A 26,235-nucleotide genomic window follows, 5' to 3' on the forward strand; every position below is an offset into this window, starting at 1 on the left:
CTTGCCTGCATAACCCACTCAGTGCAGAGCCTCACAAATTCACTTTTCACTTTCACTGCATCAAGGAAATAAAAATGGTTCTATAGTCACAACACAAACTTTTCTTTTTTCCAGCCCTCACATTCTTTGCTTATTTATGTTGTCACCACACTGAACTTGACGGTTAGGCCTTTATGCTATCAGAAAGCAAAATTCATTGATGCTTTACTTTTCTTTTTTTCTCCCATGTGCATGTTTGGTTCTGTTTCACCCACTTTGTTCAGGGAAGTGCCATTTCTGCAACACACTGGCAGATGAGGCTCCCTGTGCAGACAATGCAACTCCCTTTGCAGCCATCCCTAAAAACCCCTTCCACAGAAGACTCCACAGAAAAACCCTCCACCTGAAATAATGCAATTGATAAAGCCTGCCTGCTTTTTCACTTTCCCAAAGACATTTTTTGCTTTTCAGGAGAGAAGGGAGGAGTTTCCTTGGAACCTACTGAGCACTCTGAGCAAACTGGCTCGCTCCAGGCGCAAGGCTGCTATGCCTGCTTCACCGCTTTCCTCCTTCTGACAGTAGTACTTTCAAATGCCAAACGGGGAATATTAAAACACTAAACTGAAAGATATTCTGATGAGTTTACTATTAAATGATAACAGATGGGGCTGTCCTAAGCTTTAGGCATCAGGAACGAAGCCCAATTTTAGATACAAATTAGTTATTGAGAATATTCATAGATGGTAAACTCCTTGGGCACATGAAGCAGCCCTGTGAAATCACAGTGCAAATTAATTGCTTGCCTTTCAACTGTTAGAGACACACGGATACATTGTCTCATCTGTGCGGGAGAACTTCCAGTGCAATCCAGTACTGGATGTAACCTCACTTCACAACATTTCAGAGCACCTAGCTGTTCCTCCTAAGCTTCCTGGCAGCAGGATGGTAAATGGAAATAAACTGAGGAGGGATACATGGGGGATCATTGTCGAGCCATCATTGTGCCTCGACGAGTGCTTTCATCAATTAAACTGTAAAAAATATTTTCGTCTTAAAATAGTACTGGGTTCTCTGATGATGACAGCTTTGGATCTATTAGGTGTGCTGTTATCCACCAGTAAGTGAGAAATGGCACTGAACTGAATTTCAGAATAATTATCTGCTCTTCCTCCAAAGCGCGAAGTGAATGCTACGTCTGGAAGAAAAAAATGGAAAGGGGGACAAAAGAAAAAATAACTAGAAAAAAAGAAAGAGTGGCTGTAAAGGTCACAGCGAAAGGAAACAAAACACTTCCTCCTGAATATATTTTTCATTGAAACGTAATATCAGAAAACTGTGCAGAGTCATGTACTTTTTGCACACAACATTGTATCAAATTAAAATTTGTTATAACCATCATGTACGTTAGGTTAGCGATAACAAAAATGTAACTCAATATCTGGCATAAGGAAAGAGCGAGCAACCTGAATATCTATACGGTCATGTTAAAACTGAGCTATGACACTACTGTTGGAAAACACCAAACCAAGCAGTTGGGTGTTGTGATCCTTCTAGAGCAAATATCTGACTGTATCAAACAGCAAATCTCGAAGGAAGTCTCTGTGATGAGGTAATATTATTGCTCATTCATAGTGCCTTGCATTTGCTGTACTTAAAATAGACATTTGTACCAACGGCCTTTTTATTATCCGAGGGGGGGGGAATCACATATACACCAGTCTTTTTTCTTTCTGCTAGCTAAGGGAGGCAATTCGATCCAATGTGGGCTGAAACCTGAGTAGGTCACTGTACACCATGATAAAATTCCCTAATCCCTGAGCCAAATTTCCCTGAGGGGGCCCTCCTACTTCTCCTTTACTTTCCAAGCTGACTTTTCCATTCCCTCTCTCGTCTTTTCCTCCCCTTCATCTCTTTCATTTCCCCTACCTTAAAGCCTTGATATCTGATCTGCTGCTGATACTCGGGTTACAGTTTTTACAGCTTAGGCTGTCTACTGCTGTATACATTCCTTTCTTTCTGCTCTGCCGTGATTACTTACCAGAGCTTATTTTACACTGGTCCAGATGAAAGCAGTTCAGATGAAGGGAAACAGTCGCCTGTTTGAACATTACAGATACGAACCTACACAAGGGCACATTGTGCTCCCTCTGTCATTTCACTGCAAACATTTTGCACACTGTAAGCAATTTGTTACATTATTGTATTCCTTGGGTTTATGAAGAACAACTAGACGTCTTAATTCATTGGTAAAGAAAAAGGGTAAATGATCACCACAGGATTTAAACTTTCTCAACCAGTCAAAAAGTCAAACCACTTTTTTTTTTCTCCCCCACCCTTTCCCCTTCTTAGGTGATAGCAGCCAACTGTCCTACTAAAAATGCATAGCATATATAGCATAGTTTACATTGAAAGGTAGGCTATGAAAGGTTCTGCCATCAGCTGTCTCACTCTCAACCAGAAATTACATGTGTTCAAAACGCCATTTCTACCCGCCTTTAGTTTTGAAGTCATCTGAAATCTTGAGGTTCCCAACCTTAAGGAGCCACGCACGATTAAAAAAAGAGAAACTCTCTACTCAAAGGTTAATGCCAGTGCTTAATACCAAAGCATTAGTTTAAAATTATGTAATTTTTCTCCTTCACACAATGTTGTTTTTGTTTCTTCCTCACCCTTTCAGACAAACATCTGCTATACTGTAGAAGAACAACTATCTCCCAAACCGCTGAGTGTGCCTGCAGCCAAAGTAAACAAAACAAACCCAGAGGATCCAGCACAGTCAGCCTTTATATCCAGCCAGGATAACATTTCACATGTTTTGATTAAAATTAGCTAATTTGTAATTCTAGAACCTATGAAACTTAAAAGCTGCAATCCATATAGATCACATTAGGCGATGCTCTGAGGGGCCAATGTCCTGTACTACAGACCTCTGCAGTCCTCAAAATTATGTGGGATTACAACGAGCAATGACTCTCCGGTGCCTGCACAGAGCCCTCTCTGAAAATAGGATGTGTCACATATCTCACAAAGAATAATACCACTCCTCTGGACTTGAAACTACTACAGTTTGTTTCCAAAGAGATGCATCGAGACATTATTTTGTTCGTTTCCCCAATACTATTCTTGTCCACATTTCCAGCTGATGTACACACAGAACCGTGTACACATTCATTACTCAGGCAGCAGGAGCAAGAACGCCTGTCTTAGGCAGGAAAGGGCACCTAACTGAAATTAGTGGTGTGCAAAAGAGGGGAGAGAAGAGGGGACTGTGCATTCCAGTTTAATTTTATGTGGGGAGATCAATGTTCCAGAAAGCAAAGATATTTTCACTAGGCATCATGCATATTTATACACCCGGCTATATAGTGTACATACTATGAGAACGTGTGACATTTTCCAGGCAGTCTTCCACTTACAATCAGCCTTTTAATAAATGACATATTCAAATTAAATCTCAGCAGCTTTATCTCGTAGCCAGACTATGCTGTTTTAGTCACTTTATCTGCGTATTTAACAACAACAAGTTCAGCTGAAGTCTCGCAATACATCGTTACCAACTTTGGGGAATTAGAGAGGTAAAACAAACAGACATGGAACAGACGAGGAAAACAGGCGCAAAAAATAGACTGGTCAAGCCTAGAGCAGCGACCTAATGATAAAAAGTCCCAGAATAACGTTTTTGTGTGATCGCAGCCATCCCAACATCTGGAGCGGCCGCCAGAGCACAGCTGGATTAGCACCCGTTCCCATCGGGCAGGACGGCCCTCCTCATGGTAAATACACTTCCATCAAAAACAGCCCTCGGACAAGGCACCTTCCAGCGACACCTCTGCGCTGCCATGAACCGCGGAGTGAAGCGGTACAGCAGAGAAGGAGGCGAGAGGGAGAAGGAGAGAAAAGGGGTCTCCACGCTCAAGTGCGAGACTGATGCGCGGCTCAGACCGCAACGTTCCACTTTGACAATTTAATTACATAGTTGCAGCTGGCTATTGAAAAAAAGAGAGAAATACAATGTTTAAAAGAGGTCCCTTTCTTTCCCAACTTTAAGGGCTTCCCAGCTACCTGAGGGGATGGCTATAGAAAGAAAGAAAAAAAAAATAGGCTCATCACCGGCACCCGAGGAGCTTAAAAGCCCAATGAGGGAGAGTTATTTTTAAAAAATAAATAAAGCTGGTCAATGAACAGGATTTGCAGCCTGTGAATTCGTCTCTGTTTGCAGCCCAGGAGGCGGAGTTGAGACACATTCAGTGCATCCTACAAAAAAAAAAAATGACAAGAGATCCTTTCTTATTTCATCTCCATGCTCGGAGGCGGGGGGGGGCGGGGGGGAACCCCGCTCCCGTCCCCATCACAGGCACCTACCTTCATCTCCTCGTTGATTTCCCGCTTCACTGGGTGAGCCGGCTTCCTGCTCCTTTTATTTTCGGGAGGTCTCCCTTCTTTCTCCATTTCTGCCATTTTTTGCGCCTACTTGGTGGTGGTGGTGGAGATGAAATGGCTGCTGGTGCTCTGGGGGGGCCGGGAGGGGCGCGGGGGGGCGGCGGCGGCGGCTCTCAGTGGTAGCGGGCGGCGCCGCGGAGGGCCCGGGGGGAGCGCGGCGGCGGCGGGCGGGCGGGGGTCGCGGGTGGGCAGGGGCGCGGGTGCCCCGGCGAGTCAGCCATCTTCTGCCTCGCCGCCGGCCCGCATGGGAGCGGCGGGGCGGGCAGGCGGGAGGCAGCGCGGAGCGAGCCGGCCCCGCGCCTGCTGTGGCGCTGCTGGCGGGCTGCCGCGGAGGGGGCGGCGGAGGGAAGGGGGAGGCCGGCCCCGGACCGCCGGCGGGCGGGGCTTGCCGGCACCGAATCGGCCGCCGCTGCCCGCCATGGGAGCCGCGGAGGGGGGAGGCGCCGCGCCGAGCACCGGGCGGAGCGGAGGGAGAGGAGCGGAGTGGAGGGGGCGGCGCGCACCCGCACCCGCCCCCAGCCCGGATGCGGGAGGGGGACCGTGTACCCCCCACGCACACCCGAGGGGTCCCGTCCCGTCCCCGCCACCTTCAGCCGGGGGTCTCTTCGCCTGATTACTCCTGTTTTTCCCTTTATCTGCGCAGGGGAGGTGCGGATGAATGGTTTGGTGGGACGCGCTTCAGCGAGGAGGTGCCGGGTTACGACGCACACTGGGGGCGATACATTGATTATTCCTGGGCTGTGCTTTCCCGCTTTCCCTGGCAGTCCCTCATTACCCGGTACAACACAGTACGGCGCGGGGGTGTCCATTGTTCCGATAGTCTACATTGTAATCGTGGGGGGCTTCTCATTATGACTGCGGTACACCCTAAAATGATACATTTTTTATAAAAGCACCCAAACCCACAGTCGAAAGATAAACTGAGTTCCATGTGGATATGAGTAGGCTCCCCATAAAAATATCTGTTTAGCCTGTCAAAGACAAGTTCGTTTTGCGTACAACAATGTCTAATTTACATTCTCTGTTTCCGAAGCTTTAAATCACTGGTACTTTTCAGCATGAAAAGTTGAGCACAACTTTGCTCATTTCGTGACTAAAATGAGCCTTGCCTGCCTGCTTCAGATGGCAGAGCGATTAGAGACACAAGGCACATTTTCCCCCGGGACGCTGAAAATAAGAAGAAATGGGGGGTTTTGCGTAGTCTTAGCTGTTAGAGCATCGAGCATCAAAAGTGAGATAGCAATCGGATTGTCTGTAAAATCCTAGAGCGCATCCGGTAAGGTCACGGCTGCTGTGAGACGAAGGTGATGCCGCTCCCCTCACTGCCTGAAAGAATGAGGCAGATGCTGGGAAAAAAACAACCTTGATCGTTTGTTTTCGCAGAGCAGCAGGACCTCGCAGAGACCCTCGAGAAGGCTCTGCTGGCAGTGAAGAGCTGCAGGAGTACAGCTGCAGCAGGGCTTGTGCTGTGGGCTTTGTCCATTCTGCGAACCCCAGGAACACAAGGTCTGGGCTCAGACCCACCAGCAGCAAGTATGAGAAGAAACGAAGGTTTATTTTTTTCTTGTTTATAATATTTTAAAATACAGTGATCTCTGAAACTTGTGGAAACTAACTTGTGCCTACAGGTAATCTCCAAAGGATTAGTAGGGTGGTTTCCCTCCTGTGCCCCACCACCAGCAGCAGCAACCTCACCTCTATGTTTTGTTCACCGTATTCTGTTACAAATGAATTGGTACAGTTGAGCTCTCATCAAGTACAGAAGATATTCCTATTAATCTCAATGTATTCTTTCATACAATAGGGATAAGACAGGCAGCACAAGGGGAAGTTGCTTTTAAACACAATCTCACGTGGCTCTTTGAAACCTTTGGCTGGAAAAGGCAAGCCAACTTTAGACAACTATTCTGCATTGAATGGCCACCACACTGCTGATAAATCCAGTCATTCAAGTGGAAAAGGCAAAATTAATTCTTGTATTAGACATATTGATACAGTTCATACAGTTTCTCTATAGAATGGATAGAAGAATTTTAATGAAAACCTTAACTTTACTCTGCTTAAATAGAGTATTACCTCAAATGGTTCTTGTTCAGTGAAACATCAGAAGACTACCTCTCAACACCTACTATGTATATTGTAATAAAGCACTGTTTGGCTGCATAAATTTAACAGATTTGAGTTGACAATCTATCAAAAAGATTAATCTCAAACTCCCAGCACAAACAGAACTTCCTTTAATGTTGGAAGATACTTTGTATTTGCAAGCCTGGATGATGTGAATTGACTTCAGTGGGTTATAGTGAGTAGACCAAAATCAATGTCTTCAGCACCAAATCTGTCAGTCCAGTTTTCCTGAGGAACATCTGCCAATTTTGTTGCAAATTGAAGCACTTCACACCCCCCTTGCTACCAGTTCTAAATGCCGTTTCTCACTTGATCACCAAAAGTAAAGTAGTGGCTTTCAGATAGGTTTTTTTTCGCAGCATTTTTCTGCATACTTTTGAATGGAGATGTGAACTTATTTCTCCTAACAGTAGGCTCATTTTCTCAGCTCTTTAAAAAGAACCTCCAATCCCCCAGTATCTCATCAACCACCAGATGAAAGCCACAGTCTTAAAGCATATCCTGTTTTTCTCAGTATTTAACATAGGATTGGGATGGATACAAAAGTTCTACCTCTCTGTCCTAATAATAATATCTCCATCTGACAGCAGGTTATTTCTGCAACTGTCACGATTCCTGCTTTTCTAGAGCTGTTATTACCTTTACATATTGCATATTATTACACTGCAGAAGTGTTGTTCTTCTAGTGATAGCATATGGAGGACCATCAACTGCCAACAGAGAAGTTCATGCATTTAGAGTGCTCAGATGTTATCTGACACACATTGGAGGTACTGAAATAAGTTTTGGAAACCATCTAATTATTCCACTTGTTACTGGGGAGGGAGTGACCAACAAAAAGGAATGCTTTCAGGTTTTAATGGTAGCTCATGAATTCATAAGGGGAGGCAGAATATCAAAATTTATGGAAGCCACAAATTTGTCAGCCATACAATGGCACTGATTTGAACATCTCCAAAAAGCTATGAGAAAATAAATCTGGTATTTACATTACCCTAACATTAAATACATTTACTGAACTGTGGCAGTACGTATTTCTTGTGAAAACCTGTCATTCTGGTAAAGAAACCTGGTTCAGTAGTTCTCAGTATGGATTCTGCAAACATCTTAAGCAGGTGAATAAAGGCGACTGATTGGAACAACAGAACAGCTCAGATTTATTCTACCTGAGAGAGATACCAGGGTATGTGGTATCAATAAGCATTTTGCAGCCAAAGATGAAATCTCGGTCCTGTGGGAATCAGTGAAGATTTTACTCTTGAGATTAATGAGACCAAATTCCATGTGAACTTTCTAGGGTGGTTTTAAATCAATCTGTTAGAGTGCATGCTCTAACCACAGTGCAACAGAGAAAGTTACTCATTGTCTTGACGTTTCAAGGGTTTGAAGCTGGTTGGTTTTTTTGGTTAGCTCACTGGCCACTTTCAACATTGGGAAGAAACTTTGGGATTCTGCCTTTCAGTAGTCTGTAAGTCACCTGCAAGCCTGAGGTTCAGGACCCTGCTGTGTCTGAGTCATGGCAAGAATCTGAGCTTTTCCTTCCATTGCCCAAGCACATGTTTTACACCCAAGGCACCTTGCCAAGCTCCATATTTTTGTTCTTTGCATTTCCAGCTCTGAAATTGCACTTGGATTTTTGCAAGTACGGTACTTTGAACTTCTGAAAAACAAATATAGTTCATAAAATGACAGGTGCAAATGAGTTGCCTAAAATAAATCATCCTGAGTTTAATTTATATTCTATTATTCATATGCCTATTTATTAGTATTTACATGTTTTTAAAGGGTACCTACCCAAGCACCAGAGCTGATTTTTTAGATAACACAAAAGCAACACTTTGCTACCAGTTCTTCAATTTGGTCTTCATTAATGTATAAGTCTCTTTAATATTATTATTGAGATATTTCTTCTCGATTTTGCCTGCTGGAGAGGATGAGATAAACAAGCAGGCCTGATTTTTCCAGCTGGTAAATATGTAAAGCGGCACAACGCCTTCAAAGAGAAAGGTTTTAGGAGGCAACGGCAACAAACAAGCTGCGCTCTGGGAGCACACTGGAAACAACGTGACGGTTTCAGAGGCAAAATCGGGACAAGCGGGGTCATTCCCGGAGCCGCGGTGCTGCCCAGTGGGAGGCGGGAGCGGCAGGCGGGCGAAGGGGCCACGGCCCCAGCGCCGCCGGCCCGAGGAGCAGCATCCCTGCATCCCAGCGGCCGCGGCGAGAGCTCCCCCTCCTGTCCTGCTCCTTTTCAGCACGGTGGGAAACGCATCATGGAGCCTCGGACACCGAAACGTGTTTAAGCACCAGTCTGCGTGCGTTTATGCACGTATAAACCCACACGTACACTCCCACACACGGGGGAAAGCTGATGGTATAAAGGGAGGCTGTTCTCTCTGTTTTTTTTTCTTCCCCAAGTAACAGCCCCAGACGTTGCAGGCCAAAGTAAAGGTGCGGCTCATAACTGGGTTCTTTTAATATTGCTGATAATTTACCTTATTATTCCCTGCTTGCCAGGGTGTTGTCAGCTCTCCATCAGGTTGCTTAGTGATGTCAGTCAGAATGGAAAACATATGTCTATGCATTCTTTCACCTGTATCTGAGGGGAAGCCATAATAAACAGCAATTTAAATTCAGGTATTTGGTTTGCTGGAGTGTTTAATTTAACAAAGAAATTCATTATGTCTGTTCACAGAAAAGTTCCGTTATGCTGATTTTTTTTCGTTTGACTTGAAGTGGAGATGTTCCTCTGACTTTTTGTATAGCATGCTCAGGTGATAGATTATTTGTGCCATTAGAAGCAAATAAATGCACTGAATAATTAAAAAATTGGCTCCCAATATTTGGGAGGGTTTTTTAAGTGCACCCAGCCATTTTTGTACACATGGAAAGCATATATGTGAACTTCTCCCTTGTTTCAGTTCCACCCAATCCCCACTTCCACTTCGGTGATGTTTTTTCACCCATACCTTTGAGAAGGGGCACATTCCACTCGTTCCTGAGCTTGGATGAACGCCCACAGCATTACTCACACACAGTAGTGTCTGTAGTTTCCTTTCTGCTGTGGATACTAATCTCGATCCAGAGTTTTCTTAGACGATTGGAGGCTGTTCTGCAAAACATCAAGAGGTAGCCTCTCCAAAGTAGACACAGTATAGCAGTTGTAATGGGAGCTGTGGTGGCTTTCCAAACACCAAGGTTTGGAAAGGTTTGGAGATATTTTAATATTGATTAATATTTCATTTTTTTGTGCTCCTTTAGGGCATCAGTGTCAGATCTGTACAGTTTAATGGCAAGGCAGAACCTTAATACTGTTAATGTTTTTTAAAGTTCTGGCAAACAGAGAGAAACTATTTAACTCATGAAATCATTAATAACAATTGCTCTTCTGGCCTGAATCTTCACATAACTTGATAAACAGAAAGAAATGTTAACTTGTTGCTCTGATTTTTTGTTAAATATTTTCAAGTCTTCTGTTACAATGCATTTCTGTTTCTTGTTTAGTTTCTCATGTTCCCCACACCCAAAGTAAGCAAGAAGAAGTCTTTAGCATCAGAAAACACCCACACCATTAAAAATCAATCAATATTAAACCTTTTAAAAGGTAGCAATGCATTAAAAACCAAATTAGTAAAAATATGCCCTGGACATCAGTATTGACTTTGGGGAAAAATCTTTATCATCTGTCTACTGCTACGCTCTATCACTACGGTTATTCAGTGACTCTTCTGTGATGCTTTCATAATAAATATAATGCCAAAGATCAGGTAGAAGGAAATTAAGGACACACGGATGAGCAAGAAACTTAGATGCATTATAACTTTGCTGTGACAAACTATGGGTTTACATCCTCTAGACTCCATTATGATCAAGGCCTATACCTCAGAATGAAATGAATCTTTGCAGAAGAGATTTTGTGAATCTTTTGAAGGTCCCTTTGGTCCAAAACAGTGGTCTGCTTGCTGTGTCATACAGGTTGATAAGAGCATATACCAAGCCCTACTTTCTTAAGGGCTCCTTCTTTCCTTGTGGCTGATACCCAGAATTCTGACCTGAGATACCCTCCTACTCTCTGTGTGCTGTGCCCCTGTTTCTCACATACATTGAAATCAGGGAACTGTCAAATTTAAAAGCAAAACCAGCGAGAGGTGGAGACTTGTTCCCTCTGTAGCAGTCCTACAGCTGTAAAGCTCCCTCTGAGGTGAACTGAGAATATTTACAGCCAAGGTACATTCATTTCTTCACCTATAATTTTTTTAGAATTACTGTTTCCACCCCTTCCCATTCTTTTACTTCTCCATGCAGTAAAAGGCAGGAGAGAGTCTTGTTGTTTTACTTTATTAAATGTGTAAGTCTACCGGATGCTACAATGACAGAAGGCAAGGGGGAGAAGTTGTGTAGGATTGGGATACAGCAGAAAGTTCTCCCTTCTTTTTAACTTCACTTTTTTTTTAATAGATTAATTGTGCTGATTCCTGAAAATATCGTTACAGTAATCTACATCAAGTTCTTCCTAAAAGTCATCCCTTGTGTCTTTGTCTTTCTGTGAAGAATAAAAGAATTTTTTGCAATAACAATACTGGTTTATACATTTTCTCTTAATCCTGCATTTCCCCTATGAGCTTTGTTGCATGACATAGTATGTCAGTGTAAGTAACATCTGTCAATGTTGGAAAACAATTGCAGGTTCTTTTCATTCATAAAGTCATTCCGGAGTTTCTTCGTCCTTAATTTTCTTGTCATGCATTCAAAAACATTACATCATTTTGTCTAAATTACCCCCTGCATTGCATATACAAGATACAGTGTATTATTCGTTTGTTTCCTGGGCCCAAAGAAACATGTCAAGGTACTTACACTGACGTATACTAAATGATTTAGACTTGGGTAAAGTTGTGCTTTGACATGTCATTATTTGACAATTGCTCTTCTAGTGCAATGCTTGCTTTTCTGCCAGTAATTCCCTGGAATCTTACATGGTGTGATTCAATCTCTTGATCTTCTCAGTTATATTTACATTCATTTTACACATCCTAATACATAGTGGCAATGCCTTCACATTTCTGTGGTGAAAAGTCTGTCAAAAAATCCAAACATATCTTGGGAATGCAGAAATACATTCAGGACTGGGGCACATATTCAGCAAATCCTAGAACAGCAGAGACTGGAAGGGCCCTCTGGACATCTCCCTGCTCAAAGCAGAGCAGGTTGGTTCTATGTCCACTCATGTTTTAAATATCTCCAAGCATGGAGACTCCATAGCATCTCTGGGCTACCTGTTCCAGAATTTGAACATCTTCATAGTAAAAAACCTCTTTTTCTCATGTTTATGTGGAATTCGCTGTATTTCAATTTGTGCCTGGTCCTTTCACTGCAAAAAGTCTGGCTCCACCTTCTCTACTTGCCTCCCCCCAGTCAGGCATTTATACACATTGATTGTACATCTCCCTGGCCCTTCCCTTCTCCTAGCTGAACAGTGCCAAATTTCTCAGCCTCCCCTCAGACGTCAGATGCTCCAGTCCCTTTATCATCTCCAAGGCCCTTGTCTGTCCTTGTTCCAGAGTGTCCATGTCTCTTTCACACTGGAGAGCCTGGACCTTGACTCAGTACTCCAGATGTGCCTCACCAGGGCTGAGCAGAGAGGAAGGATCACTTCCCTCAGCCTGCCAGCAGTTCTCTTCCTAATACACCCCAGCCTTCTTTGCTTTAAGGCTGCACTACTGGCTCATATTTAGCTTGTTAAATGCCAGGGTCCCCAGGGCCTTCTCTGCAAAGCTGCTCTGCAGCTGCTTCCCCACCTGTATTACTACAAATATTGCCCTGATCTGGGTGCAGGATTTTACATTTCTTTGCTGAAATTCATAAGATTCTTTTCAGCCTATTCTTCTGCATCTTATTAAATTTGCTTTGATTTATGATCTTCTAAGTAATCAGTAATACTATTATCTGGAAATATTTCGTTTTCCTGAACTGTGTGGCTTTTCTTAATTAAATCATGCATGTAACATTAATTATAATAATTTATGTCTCTTACCGCCATAACCAAAAATAGATTTTGCTTAAAGACAGTCCTGAGAATCCTTCTCTACACAGACAGGATTTTTTGCCTTAAAACATGATCAGTGTATGTATCTGTCTCCATCCAAGATTCTTGAACTCAAGTGTGGTTATCGATTTCTTTTCACAGTGCTACTAGTTAAAGCAGAATTGACATGTCTTCACCACTTCCTTTCAGGTCACCAGAAGGTGCAGATGGGAGACGGTCACATGCAATTTCCATCCCACCCACACGGCCCAGCAAAGGCTTGCCATGAGACTTCACCTTTGGGTAAGTTCTGGGAGTATAGGGTAAGGAACTCCAATTCTATTAGCATGCATGGAAATCCTGCCCACATAAACACGACAAACCCTGCCACACTGGGGTTTATTCTGAGTATCACTAGAGGTCCCCAGGTGCCTCACCATTCCTGCAATCTCAGGCAGCAATGGCCTGCAGAGCCAAGGCTCTGTATTATTGCTTCCTCCCATCCCCCAGGACAAAGTGAGAAACTGCTTTCTGCACACTGTACGTGTGTCACAGCTAATGTCTCTTGAGCCCTGGTGCAAGGACTGAGGTTTATTGGCTTTGCCTGAACTGCCAACACCAAAACAAGGTCCAAGGCGAACTTCAAAATGTTTTCACCCATAAGATTAGTTGGGGTCTTTTTGTCTGTTGTCAACTAATATTACAACTGCCAGTTAGTATTACAGCTATTTTGCGGATGAGAAATAATCAGGAGAGAGATAAAGTGACAAAACACATGTACTTGAAGAGACTCGTGGCCTCAACTAGAACTCAGCTCTTATGCCTTGTAGGACAGTCCTGTCACCATTAGAACATGTAATCTAACCTTCTTGGAAAAAAATGAAATGTGAGCCTCCCTTTGAACCGGTTTGACTTTGAGCTCCCTCATGAAACACTGATGACCTTTGAAAGAACACAGGGATGGCACCATAGACAGATTTTCCCTCAGCTGGCTGCAAATAAAGTGATTTGAAATAACTGCCAAAGCTGTAATTTATCAGGCTTTTTCACAGATTCCACAAAAGCAAGGAAATTTGAAATTGAAAGGTTTTCTCCAGGCAAACATGTCAGGCATTTGTGCATGAATTGCAGGAGAAGACACGACATGTTTCTTTTAGGGCTGTTGTTGCCATCGCGGTAAGCGAACAAGCATCTGTGCTTCGGAAATCAGTGGATGGAAGGTGTTCCGTGAAAAGCAGCATGTGGGAAAGCAGCTTAAAATGGTGAGAGTGTACAAAAGTAGCAGGAGTTCTGAATGCCATTCCGGAGAAGAACTGGAACAAGGCTGACACATAGAAAGGTGGCGAGGAAGTAAAAAGAAATGCAAAGAGGAGTACACTGAAGAAAAAAACCCGCCCACTTCTGGTTAGAGAATAGGTCTGAGCAAATTCCAAGAGAGGAACAGAGAAAGAGGAAAAATTAAAGGCCAAAAGGGAAGTGTATCTATTAGGTGATTGTGCAGGTGAACATGTAAGTTAAAGTTTTGGTATGTTTTATTGTGGAAACAGATACAAAACTGAAAATCAGATGTCCCAGCAGGACTCCTGATGTAGCAAATATGTATATATTTATAGTACACAAAACCTGTAACATGATTCTCCTCTGTAGCAATTGCCACTGATACTGAAAAAATAGCAAGATTCACATTTAGTAGTATTTATTTCACGAGTGGTGCTTACCTTAAATCACCATATGTAAGGGTTGCACTGCCAGTCCTAAGGCTCTTAATTTCACTCCAGGGCTGACAATTTCCTATGTCACTATACTGTGAAGCTGTATCCAGAATAACAATTTAATACTTGAGTGCCCAGAGCCAGGCAGATGTTTTGCATAAAAGTGTTCTCTGGTGCTCGTGGAGTGCCTGCAGCTCCCCCCAAGAGGTGGTGGGTGATAAGCACCTCTGAAAAACAGGTCACTGTCACTCAAGAGCTCAGAAAGGAACTGAGGCGCCGAAGTTTAAGGCTAAACTTACAAGTAAGTGACATCATTGTGGAAGGGTGGGTCTCTGAAGGACTGCCATGCTTTCGGTCATTTGAATTTTGGCATGTAATAGGCATGCATTTGTAAATCAGATGCCTTTATAGCTTGTAACATCCTCCAGAAATGAGGATAAAAAAAGAGGGAATTAGAGAGGAAAGAAGGAAGATGTGCGAAATTAATAAAACAGAAATGGATGGAGATGTATTCAAGGTTCTTTTAGACTAGCTTGAGCATACCTCATTAGTTCTGAATGCAAACTATCAGTTAGGAGGCTTAAAATAAACATAATGAAATGGGGATTCTTCCACGTAATGCACACTAAAACTATGAAACACATGTCCACAGGATGTTTGGGGGAGAAAAAGTCTAAACAGCTTCAAAGAAGAGCTTAGAAGAGACAGACTTGGAAGATCTGGGAAATAGCTCCATTTTCATTTATTAAACATGATAGACTTGATAGGGCATCTGGCTCAAGAAGCCTCTAAAATGCAGTCAGGTGGGAGCTGGACTGACATACCACAGGACATATTTCTCTGTACTTGCTTGATTTTTCATTCTATTCCCTTAAGCATTTCCTACAGGCTCTTATGGGAGATGGTATACTACTGCAAATGCTCCTTTAATCTGACTCAATATTCTTATATTCTATTTTGCATTAGTAGTTTACGACTTCCCTTCTATAGGTTACTTAACTGTGCTGGCCCAGATCAAGTTTTCTTCCTCTTATCCTCCTGTAGCAGCGACTATGATTTCTATAATGTCCAAATATTAACTATTTTAGAGCACGTACTGAAGAGGAGGGCAGGCATTTTACATACAGGAATTAAAGGGAGAACAGATGCAAGTGAGTCGAGTGCCAGGTAAATAAAAATGAATGACCTCTGGTACTCTGAGATTCATCACTCTTCGCCTCCAATGGATTGACATCAGGATAGATTCAAAAGCAGAGGGAATAGTTCTGGCAACCACCTATATTTAACAGAAGGCTTTACCTAGACTGGGGGAGAGTGTGTTGATAGTACAGTATAACACAGATTAGTACCTTCTAATTTCCCCAAAGCCATGTAATTATACTTGAAATAGATTATTTTGGTTAGAATTACAGAATTACAAGGATAGATTCAAACGGTTTTGTTTAACTTGGGGTTTCTAACTCAGATTGAAAAACCATTTTCTTTATCATCCAGGTTCACTTTCATATATTGAGGCTTGGTTCCCAGACTGGCATTACTGTCCACGTGGTAGCAAGGCAGCGAGTGGGGACAGAGGGAGAAAAGTCCCCTAGAAAACTGTTCTCTCAAGTGTTCTGGGCTTTGAAGTTGATCAGTAAACAGCAAGCCAGTGTTGAATCTCTGGTGCAGAGCACTCGTGCTGTGCAGAACTGCTCAGGGAGTGGGTAGTGGCTTTCTTGGGAACTGGATCTTTCAGGCATGCTTCAAAGGGGACTCATAAATAGAAAGGTACAGAAACCCGGGTGGACGTAACAAAGGCACTGTTGACTTCTGCAAAGTTTACTTCAGAGGAAGTGTGCAGCCAGCCTTGGTGGAGAATACATACCTTCCACCCTCATAAAAAGAGAATGATAAAAAACTGAACAAACCCAGCCCTACTAGCAGGAAGAACATTTAGTATTACATCTGTGTTTTGATTATGTATGTGAATAGCAAGCAGCAAAATATAAATAACACTTCATAAATTACGTATGTTTAGTCCCTGAGAAGTAAGCACTTTAATGGAGAAAACTTTCCATTTATTTATTTAAATCCATGTAAAATGTGCATGTTGTGTATGTTTGCCAGTTTCCTGACCATTATAGGTCTTTAATCCCTGGGTTCTATCATTATTTAGTAACTATTACATGATTCAGGTAGAGTTTTGCAACCAATTTTTCACATAACATACAAAATCCTAATTTTTTTTTCTGCAGGACCCTCCCAAATCATGTCTTCTATGATTTTAAGGGATATGAGATGAAAAAAATCCATAGAAAATCCACAGATTTGTGAGGTAAATTACTAAACAGAGTTTAGTAATGGGCACATAGGTAAGCCTTTGTTCAGCATGGCTGTCATTTCGCTCTTGCCCAAAACATGAACTCCTTAGGCAAGAGATCATTTCCTTTGTTCTGGTTTTGATATGTGTCTGGCTGGAGTTTTCCACTGCTACTAGTGTTCAATTAAATACAAATAATAAATAGTTAATGGGTTGCCAAGCTGCAGAGGTGGGGCTAATCAGCTGAAGCTTCATGGGGTAGTTAATGATGGATTAGGAATGGGCGAACTGATAAAGCTGAATATTTAAAGGCTAATATTGTACAGGATGATGGATGCTTTGTCAGCTTCGATTGCGTATGACCAGAACTAACAATGTGCTTATCTCCCTCCTCCTTCTTCTGTAGATTACTTGGCTCCAAATCGCTGCTGTTTTGAGAGTCTCTGTCCAAATTCCCCTGAGTGGGATTCCGCCTGTCAGGGGAAATGGCCTAAGAGGCTGTCTTACAATTGAAATTGGGTTGGGAGGTGAAAAAACAGTGACTCTACGAAGGAGGGGTGTGATCGCCTGCACACTTGTCTGCCCCTGCTCATACTCAGCTTGCTGAAATGGAGCGACTTCAATTGATTTTGCTATTTTTGCAGTGCTGACTGACGAGCCAGTGCAGAGGGAACTGTGTTCTGTGAGAAAGCAGCATGGGAGGGGCATGTCCCACTGCCTGTGCTGCACTGCTGGGAGCTACTTGGAGCTTTGGCTTCTCATCTGCGCTGTGCACCGATGAGCTACTGTATCACTGTGTTTTGTGTGCAAAGGGTAACATACACCTACTCTTTCAAAGGATTCCTATATATCACATCTATATTTATTTATTTGTTTTCAACAAAAATAGTTATGCATTTGTTAGTTATTAACCAGCATGTTCTCATATTGGCATACGTAGGCTTAAAAATTAATAACTTTTAGTGTCAAATTCTGTGCAAGGGACATGACTCCTACTGAAACCAACTGATGTTAAATGTGGTGTTTTTTCAGCATCTAACTATGGGATCAATAAGGCCTTCATCCTTGTCGGTAGTCTGTCAGGTGGTAGGAAGACAAGGAGCCTTGTAGACAAGACACAGACAAGGCGGTCAAGAGAAGTGAATTCTTTTCTCAGTTTGCCTTCGGGCTTTTGCAAAGCCTTGGACAAATCACACAACCTCTCTGCTAAACCTCCTGACTTCCAAAATGGAAATGAACATAACTGTCTGCTTCCCAAGGATGCTATGGAGTAAATAAATTCTCAGAGAAGGGGGAAGGGAGGGGAAGGAGGTGTGTGGGAACAAAAACTACCTGGATGCTTTGGAAGGAACAGACATATTTCTGTTAGTATGCATTTTTGTAAACAGCCTTAGAGTGCACCTAAGTATTAACACGTTAAAAAATTAAGCAACAGCTAGAGGATTTGGTTATATAGGCAGGGTATAGTTAATATAATATATTAACATTGCCAGTCTCATTCTCCTATGGACATCATTCATTTTGGATAAGGCCAGGGTAACTACAAAATATTGGAAGGTCAAACGTTCCCAATCAAATGAGAACACTTTGCAACTGTTTTAATTTAGATGGTAGTCAGAAAAATATTTCCACCTTTCATTTGCTAGAAAAGCTATCCAGAGCTGGCATTAGTAGTGGCTTTGATGTATTCTCTGGTACATTGGTCCAGAGCATGCTGATGTAAACAGAAGTGACTCTTGACCTGTTATCTTTGTTCTTCAACTTTGCCCCCTTTAGTGGCTTCTTTCTCCTCCCGGGGAGGCTTAAAAAAGTCAATTGATAGAGAAAAGAAAGAGTTTCAGGTTTTTTCTCTGCGTAAGACCCTAAAGAAATAGACACATCTATTGTACAGTCACTGAAGCTCTTGAAATAGTGTGGGTTTTTCTCTTGAATCCTGCAGGGAAATGAGCAAAGAAGGAAAGAAAAAAAAAAGCATGCAGTTTTGTCCACAACTACGGTAAGTACATCATACTTTTGATACTTTTGCTCCTGATGGTTTTTTTGAGAGAAAAACTGAGAAACTCGGCTTCAGGAACAGGCAGTGCAAACAGTAATGCCTATGGGTAAGCTGGTCCATCATTGCCCATTATACAGCCTTGTTTTTTGATGCCTATATCTGTAAAATATTAGCTAATTTGTAATGACTTTTTTTCTGTGATTGGTGTGTTAGCCTGAAGCTAATTCTTAAAATAGTTCAGTCAGTTTGCAAAATGACGTTGGCAAAAAAATACATTTTTCTTCCATTAAAAAATGTCGTTGGGTTGCATGACTGAGAAACTCTCCATGCACTAAACCTGAAATTTGGCAAAGGATTTGCCAAGGATTTGATGGGTACCACCCATAAACATGTACGATAAGAAGAGCCCACTATTAGGATGCAAGCTGTGCAGACAAGAGGATGAGTGGAACTTAATGAGCAAAAAATGATGAGGCTGTGACAAGAATGAAAGAGCAGTAGCCTGTAAGGATGGTGTGTAGGACTGAGGCAAAGATATGAGGATGTTAGGAGAAAGAAACCATGAGCATGGTCCAGGAGTTAAAAATGAACTACTGAATTAAGACTCTCAGGTTCTTAAGAGAAGGGAAAGGGATGAAGGGATTGGACTGGGAGACGGAAAGTCCTTGGGTATTACAGCACAGTCTTTTCAAAGAGTCTCTGTGGTCAAAAACTAATAAAAAAAAAAGCTATAAAACTCACTGACAAAGTGTTTGCTTTGTTTCTCCAGTGATTGCTGCATTTAAAGAACATCAACCTACTGCTGATGAATCCTGAGGAAGTTGTAGTGGCAGTGTGTGGTGTTGTGGATATCAAGGGTCTTTCCCTAGTCCAAAAACATTTGGACTTAGAAGAGTTCCACATAAAGTTTGCAGAGGTGTTCAGTTTTTTAGACTAACACAAGGAACAGAAATTTGGAAAAGTGAAAGTCTCACACGTTAGGAGATGGTAGGTTTGCTGCCCATAGAACCCTAATTCTCCTCAGTTTATATGCATTATTTTAAGCAGACTTTAATTGCATAATCATGTTAGTTTTTCACAGAACAGTTACCACATTAAGTGCAAGAATGGATATGGCTCAGGAAATGAATCAAGGAACTTGTCACCATTACAGGATGAGGTGTCTTAGTAGCAACTCTTAAGTGCATCCCTCCGGCAATTTTCATTAACTTACTCTTTCTGCACAGAAACATGCCACTGCGTTCTGTCATTTCTAAACTGTGTTTGTGAGCTGAAATGCCCTATTTAGCAACAGTTTGTTCTGTGACACCAGCTAACTAAACTGCCTCAATGGCAGCTCCTTCAAAGAAAAGCTTTATTGTCTCAGTGAACAGGCAGCACAGAAAGCAAAGATTTGACACCAGAACCTTAACTCATATGTCACCTTCCCAGTTCTCACAAGTTTTCTCTATTCTAGTTTTGCCTCTCTCCAGTTTGGGAGAGGACATTTACAAAATGCCACAGACATGTCCAGTTGTTGTTGACTCCACAGTCAAAGCCTCTTCCCTAGGACAGTACCTTTTAAAGTCTTGGAATTGTCTCAGGCACGAGAACAATAAACACCTTGTCATTGCCATTGAAAAACAGGTAAGGGTGTTCCTTTTTAGTAGCTTCCCCCTTGTAACTCCAAGAGTTATTTGCACTTTCCCCAGACATCTTTATTTGTGATGCAATTGTTTTCTATTTGCATCTTCTTTTGCAGTATCCTTCAATGTAACTCTCTTTAATCATATGGAACAGTGCAAACAAAATAAAAGGGACCTGTCTCCTGTATTGATAAAGATAAGAAATGTAACACCCTCATTTTTCATGTGAATGTAGTCAATGGGACAATTTTCTCATCAGAACTCTGCCTGATTTGTTGTGACAAAGCCTTGAAGTTATAGGAGGAATGTAAGTGACTGTAAAGACAGAACAGATCGTATTCTTGCTGAAGTATTTGTGGGATTGAGGAAGTTGTTTAAATCCAATTTCTGAAGATGGCCAGTGAGTCTTCCTCCTCTGGGGTACCGAAAATCCAGACTCTGAATTCACAAAAGCTTTGGGTGCAGGTAGCTGCACGATGCAAAGAGGCATCGTGATGGCTGTGCTCAGAATAAATGAAACGCTACATGACACACCATGCAGTGCAGACCATACTGTAGAATTGTGGGATTCAGAAGTCTTCAGAATTAGCTGCCAATTTTGATGTTGTTTAGTTGTAAGTACCTCTTCAGCTCTCAAGGAGGCTGTTCATAAACCCCTCATCTGTGTCCCAGTGGAGCACCATGGAATGAACCCATAAGGAAAGGCAGAACACGCGGTAACGTGCCACATCCCAAACAACTCTGGGAAGAGACAAAAAAAGAACACCTGTACACTGCAATTATGGAATCACAGAATCATCAAGGCCAAAAGAGACCTTTAAGATCATCCAGTCCAACCATCAACTGAGTACTACCACCGTAACCCCTAAACCACTAAACCCCATCACCCAGCAGCAGATCCAGACGCCTCTCAAACACCTCCAGGGATGGTGACTCCAACCTATTCCAATGCCTGGCCCTAAAAGTGAAGAAGTTTTATAGAAAACATGACTGTGTGGCCAAGGACTACAGGCTGAACACTTTAGGTGTGAACCTCTTCTCCGCCAATCTCTCTACACAACCCTGGGCGCAGACTGACCACATCCAGTTCTGTGAGACGCGTCCAGCCAGCCAGGAGCCAGGCGCGGGCAGAGCTCCCTCTCCAGAAGCTCCGGGAGGCGACAAGCCTAGAATGGGTCAGAGAAGCGCTGTCCCTTTCCCCACCGCCCGGGCTGAGAATGCAGGACAACAAGAGACGCCCCCTCCAAGCGCCCAGACACATCGCCCCGCCCGCCGCCCGCGCTTTGCGGCCCAGCGCGTTTTGCGGCGCCCAAGATGGCCGCCCCCAGGGCAAAATGAACCCGCTCCGGCCGCCGCCGGGGGGAATGCGGGTTAGGGCCGGCCGGGACATAGCCGGGTCGCTTCTCCGCGAGGGACACTCGTCCGTGCCCGCTCGGCGTGCGGGGCCCTGCCGGGGCTCGTAGCTGGAGAGCGGAGACTCCCCGGGGAGGCGGCATGTGGGGCGCCCTGCTGCGGAGCGGGGTCCGTGGCACCGGCGGGCTGCGGTCCGTGTCGTCGGGCGGCCCGCCCTGGAGCCAAGTGGTGTCAGAGGCCGAGAAGATCGTGGGCTACCCGACATCCTTCATGAGCCTGCGGTGCCTGCTGAGCGACGAGCTCAGCAACATCGCCATGCAGGTCCGCAAGCTGGTGGGCACCAAGCACCCGCTGCTCGACACCGCCCGGTGAGTGCCGGGGGAAGCGGGGGGATCGGCGGGGCCGGGGCCGCCCGCAGCCCTGGGAGGCTTGTCAAAGCTCTGGGGAAGTTCTGGGCTCCGCTCGCTGTCGGGAGTCGGCGGTCGGTATCGCCGCACGGCGCCCGGAGCCGGGGCCGTGACTGGGATGTCCCTGGGGACGCGCTGTCCTGGGGCCGTGAGGTTTCGCCTCCGCTCCGGGATCCTCCTTTCCCTACCGCAACAGGTTTTCCCTGCGATTATGCGCTGTCATTCGGAAGTTGCTTCGTTGTGACGCCACGTGCAATGCTTCCCCACGCGGTGCAAAAAACCCCAAACAGTTGTGTGGTTTTTTTTTTTTTTTAATATGAAGAACTATATGGCAAGGAAAACGGTGGAAAAAAGCGGGGGAACTACACAGCTTAAAAACTCAAAATGGCACTGCTCTGAACTGTGTATTTTGTTACCAAGAGCTTTAGGAAGCATTCTCTGTTTTGGAATATGCAGCTGGGAGCTGCGAGTTTTTTATGTTGTTGAGAATTTTAGGGTTGTTAAGCTCTTTATCCACTCTTTCAGTTTTTAAGGCAAACTAATGGAAGACTTGCATTCCTGCCAATAAGCAGAAACGGGGATTGTTGAGCAACGGGGATTGTTTCTTTGACTGTAAAACAAGAACTGTTTGACTGTAAAACAAGAACTGAATGGCAGTGGGGTTTTTTATATATACAATAAAACTCCAGAAGCTTACCAAAATGAAGAGAAAAAAAGAAGCGCAATTTTCCAAGGGCTTTTTGGTTGTGGATTTGAGTGTTTTGATTGTTTTTTGGTGTTTTTTGTTTGATAGAACTGTGTTTGCTATAACTGCAAGTATAGTAGCATTAATATAATCCAAGTTCAGTATGCATAGTATTTTTAAACAGGTGTAAGAGGAAAATTAGCATTTCTTTAAAACAGGTGTTCTGCTTTTCTTTTAAAGAACAGAAATTGTAGCTGTGTAGTGGTCCTTAGCAACTCCACAATTACAGTGTAATAATATAACAACAAGATTTGTTTTCCAAGCTCTTTGTCTCTAAATCTGGTTGTATTGAGCGAAGAGAATGAGTACAGGGGACTAACATAGCTTTTTTAAAGAAACATGATTTTCAGCAAGGGTGATTTATTTATTTAAGTAGACTTTTCTGGAAGAAACAAATCAACTTGTCAATAAAAAATGGAAAATACCTGACTTTAGAAAATGCCGGTGGAGGGGATTTGTTGACTTGTTTATAAATGGAGGTTGTGATATTATGATATAGAGGAGGGACAAGAGAAGAATGTTTTTCTGTCTTTGTGAGGTCAGTTGATGGAATTAAGGGAATAGGAGGACCAAAGCACAATATATTTGGGCTCTTAAGTTTCCACCACAGTCATAGAAGTATCATAGAGATCTGCAGTGCTAAAGTGAAGCTTCAATGTTAGCTTTAGAGTGTCTCTTCAATGTGTGGTAGTTGCTGGTTTATTTGTGAATTAAATTTAAATGCAGCATTTTAGGGACTGGTGGAAAGTTTTGTGGTGGAGCTGTGATGTAAGAGTTTGTTGGTAGGGGTTTTTTTTGTTATTTTAAGTGGGCTACTTCAGGCTTAATTCTGTAAGCCTGTGGCTTGTGGGACACCAGTAGGAATATAGTCATGCCCAGGGTCAGCAGGATTAAATCCATTAATTTTTAAAATTCATATATGTTGCAGAGTACACTACTGACTAACCTGATGTGTCATGCTGGAAACAAAAAGTATTTACTCACATAAAACTGAAACCCTGTACCCTTCCTTTGAGTGTTCTTATTTACTTCGCTGGTATTTCCAAAGGCTTTGATGCAGTTGCATTTCCAATGGCCTTGACCTTTGTATTATAAGAAGAGTTAATGTCCTGCTGACAAGTTGTAGTACACCGATAGCAATGCACAAATTGTTGCCTCATTCACCTTGTTTTATGGTGTGATTTTGCAATAAGGTAAAATTTGACCTTGTTCTTTCTTAATAATCTTGATAATTTATTTCTGAAATTTAAGTGTTGTATGTTTGAATGAAAATATGAGTGGTTTTAGTTTTGGGTCTGAGATCTGTCCTCTAACTTACTACAGCAATTTAGGAAACAGCTCTTGATTTTTCAATACTAGGATTTTTTCAATACTTTTAAATCTCTGGCTCATTACTTATGCTTAAAAAGTAACATAGGTTTCCTGTTGTGTGTTCAGACAAACGTTTTAAAGCATGGATATCTGAAATATTTGGTGATTTTTTTTTTTTTTAAATACTTAAGTGATTGATACGTTCTGCAAATCTAATCTTGGAGACTGTGAGTACATACTGCATACGTCTGATAAGTACTCCAACACTTAAGGAGATTTTTGTATTTATGAAATATCTGAAAAATATGTGCTGTAAAATTGATTGTGTGTGCTGTTCTCAAGTTTCTCCTAATTTGTTTTTGAGGTTATAAGTGGTGACAATCAAATTGTGATTGTTTGCTGTCATGTCTAAATAATATTCATTCTCCTTAACCTTCTTTGACTGGTGGTGTTTTGTCATCAGTGGTTTTGTGTCTACCCTCCTAAAGGCTTTGCTGGCCTTTGAAGTCTTCCTGAGACCATTAGGGATTTCTTAAAGCAGAGAGTTTTCTACCAATACTCACCTGCACGGAGTAGGTTCAGATCTGAGACAACATAAGTCATAAGTGCCACCACACTAAAGCCTTTAGTGTAACAGGAGTGTTGATGAGTGTTTTTAAAATTTTGCTGGGCTTTGGGTCACCAGGCTGTTGCACAATGTCTGTGCTGAGAGCCTTGAAGAAGGCAGCTGAACGATAAGTAACTGTCCATGTGAGACAGGACATGTGGAGAAACAGCTGTTGGGCCAGTGTATGTTTCTCTGATGATCCCATCCATTTCTTTCTCTCGTTTGGATGCAGCAGTGGCAGCTCCTGGGTATAAGTGCCTGCCGTGAATCAGGACTGCAGCAGATGTTGTGCTGGGATGATGTGTGACCCTGATACCTCCTACCAAGCCTGCGCCTGACCAGTGGCTTTAAATCTGTGAGCTATTGCTGACTCTGCTCTTGGGAGGGCAGAGATGGGTAACTGAGCCCTACGGTGAAGGATTTGGGAGCTCTGTAATTCATGCAGTGAAGTAGAGGGGGTTTTGTTTTGTTTTGTTTTGTGGTGGTTTTGTTTGTTTGTTTGTTTGCTTGGTTTCTTTATTTCTAATATTTTGGTTTTTTAAAAGTCAGCCACATGAAGTGAACATCCTTAGTACTAGCTTTGCCAGACCTGTTAGAAAGAGGGTGAAATGTGAGGGAAAGGTTACATTTTGTTTTAGAAGGGCTAATGTCTAGTGGTTAATGGATCATTGGAAGCTGGGATATCTGGATTAGATTCACAGCTGTGCTTTTGGCTCTCTGACTAGAACAAGTCACTTAATTTTTCATACTTGCATTTACTTATCTGTGAAATGAATAATGTAGCATCTGTTTTCTGGAGATGTTACACTTCATTCATTACAGCCTGTATCGATCACTGTGATCTTTGAGTGGAAAATGGTGCATAAGCAATATTAACAAAAGAAATGTTATCATTAAAATATTTGCCTCTAATGGATACTCTGGAAACAAAATTGCAATCTGACTACTTCTGGATCTTTCTGTTTGTAGTCCTGTGAGTCACTGTATGGTTTGTCAGAGTTTTAAGATTTCTTTCACTATAATGAAGTGTCTTCAGCAGCTACTCAAAACCAGCATTTATTTTTTTTTTCTCTTCAGGCGTTGCTGGACTAAAGGAAAACTTTTTTTAATGTGTGAACGTATGACCTCCTTTTCGGTTGAGAAGCAAACAGATCTCCAGTCTTCTCTTTCCCCTCTCTCTAGGCTAGCATACATCCTTCTTAATATAGGAAAGACTCTGTAATTGGCAGAGTGATCTACTTTTCTCAAATACATAGTGTGAATAATGTTTTCTTGATTACTTAATCTCCCTTGAGAAGGGTATAGCTTGCTGCAGATTGTAAACAGTAAATGTTATGGCCAATGCATCACTTTTATAATATCACTAAATGAAATGGAACGCTTCATACACGTAAAATTATTATGGGATACCATTTAGCTCCAGCCATTCTCTCATTAGCCTGCGGGAGGAATGATTATATTTTAGTTCTGTCAGAATTGTTTGTTGGTGATAAATGCTTAAGTAGACTTAGTTATGGTTTTCCTGGATTATTACAGAAATAAAAAGACTAGCTAGAGCAGGTTTTGTTCTGTTGTAGTCTGCTCAGTGTAGATCTCTACCCATTCTAAGCAC

At 42.6% G+C, this 26,235-nt stretch overlaps 2 protein-coding genes across 4 annotated transcripts in view; one reads left to right on the top strand and one right to left on the bottom strand.

Moving 5' to 3' along the window:
* SOBP (sine oculis binding protein homolog) overlaps positions 1–4,771 on the bottom strand; it is a 116,650-nt gene extending 111,879 nt beyond the window's left edge. For 2 of the 3 annotated variants that reach the window (XM_051792367.1, XM_051792365.1), the window contains exon 1: positions 4,342–4,771. In XM_051792367.1, the coding sequence (XP_051648327.1) occupies positions 4,342–4,437 (96 nt within the window). In that variant the 5' untranslated portion in view covers positions 4,438–4,771. Of the gene's footprint in view, positions 1–3,354; positions 4,234–4,341 lie in introns of all 3 variants that reach the window. The other variant, XM_051792366.1, reaches the window with a different exon arrangement.
* A 16,716-nt stretch (positions 4,772–21,487) lies between these two features.
* PDSS2 (decaprenyl diphosphate synthase subunit 2) overlaps positions 21,488–26,235 on the top strand; it is a 117,221-nt gene continuing 112,473 nt past the window's right edge. The window contains exon 1 of the mRNA XM_051792416.1: positions 21,488–21,921. Coding sequence (XP_051648376.1) covers positions 21,695–21,921 — 227 coding nt within the window. The 5' untranslated portion in view covers positions 21,488–21,694. The remainder of the gene's footprint in view (positions 21,922–26,235) is intronic.

Source organism: Manacus candei, unplaced genomic scaffold (assembly GCF_025592945.1).
Source record: "Manacus candei isolate 608988 ecotype Guabito, Panama unplaced genomic scaffold, ASM2559294v1 h1tg000034l, whole genome shotgun sequence".
NCBI classification, from domain to species: Eukaryota; Metazoa; Chordata; class Aves; order Passeriformes; family Pipridae; genus Manacus; species Manacus candei.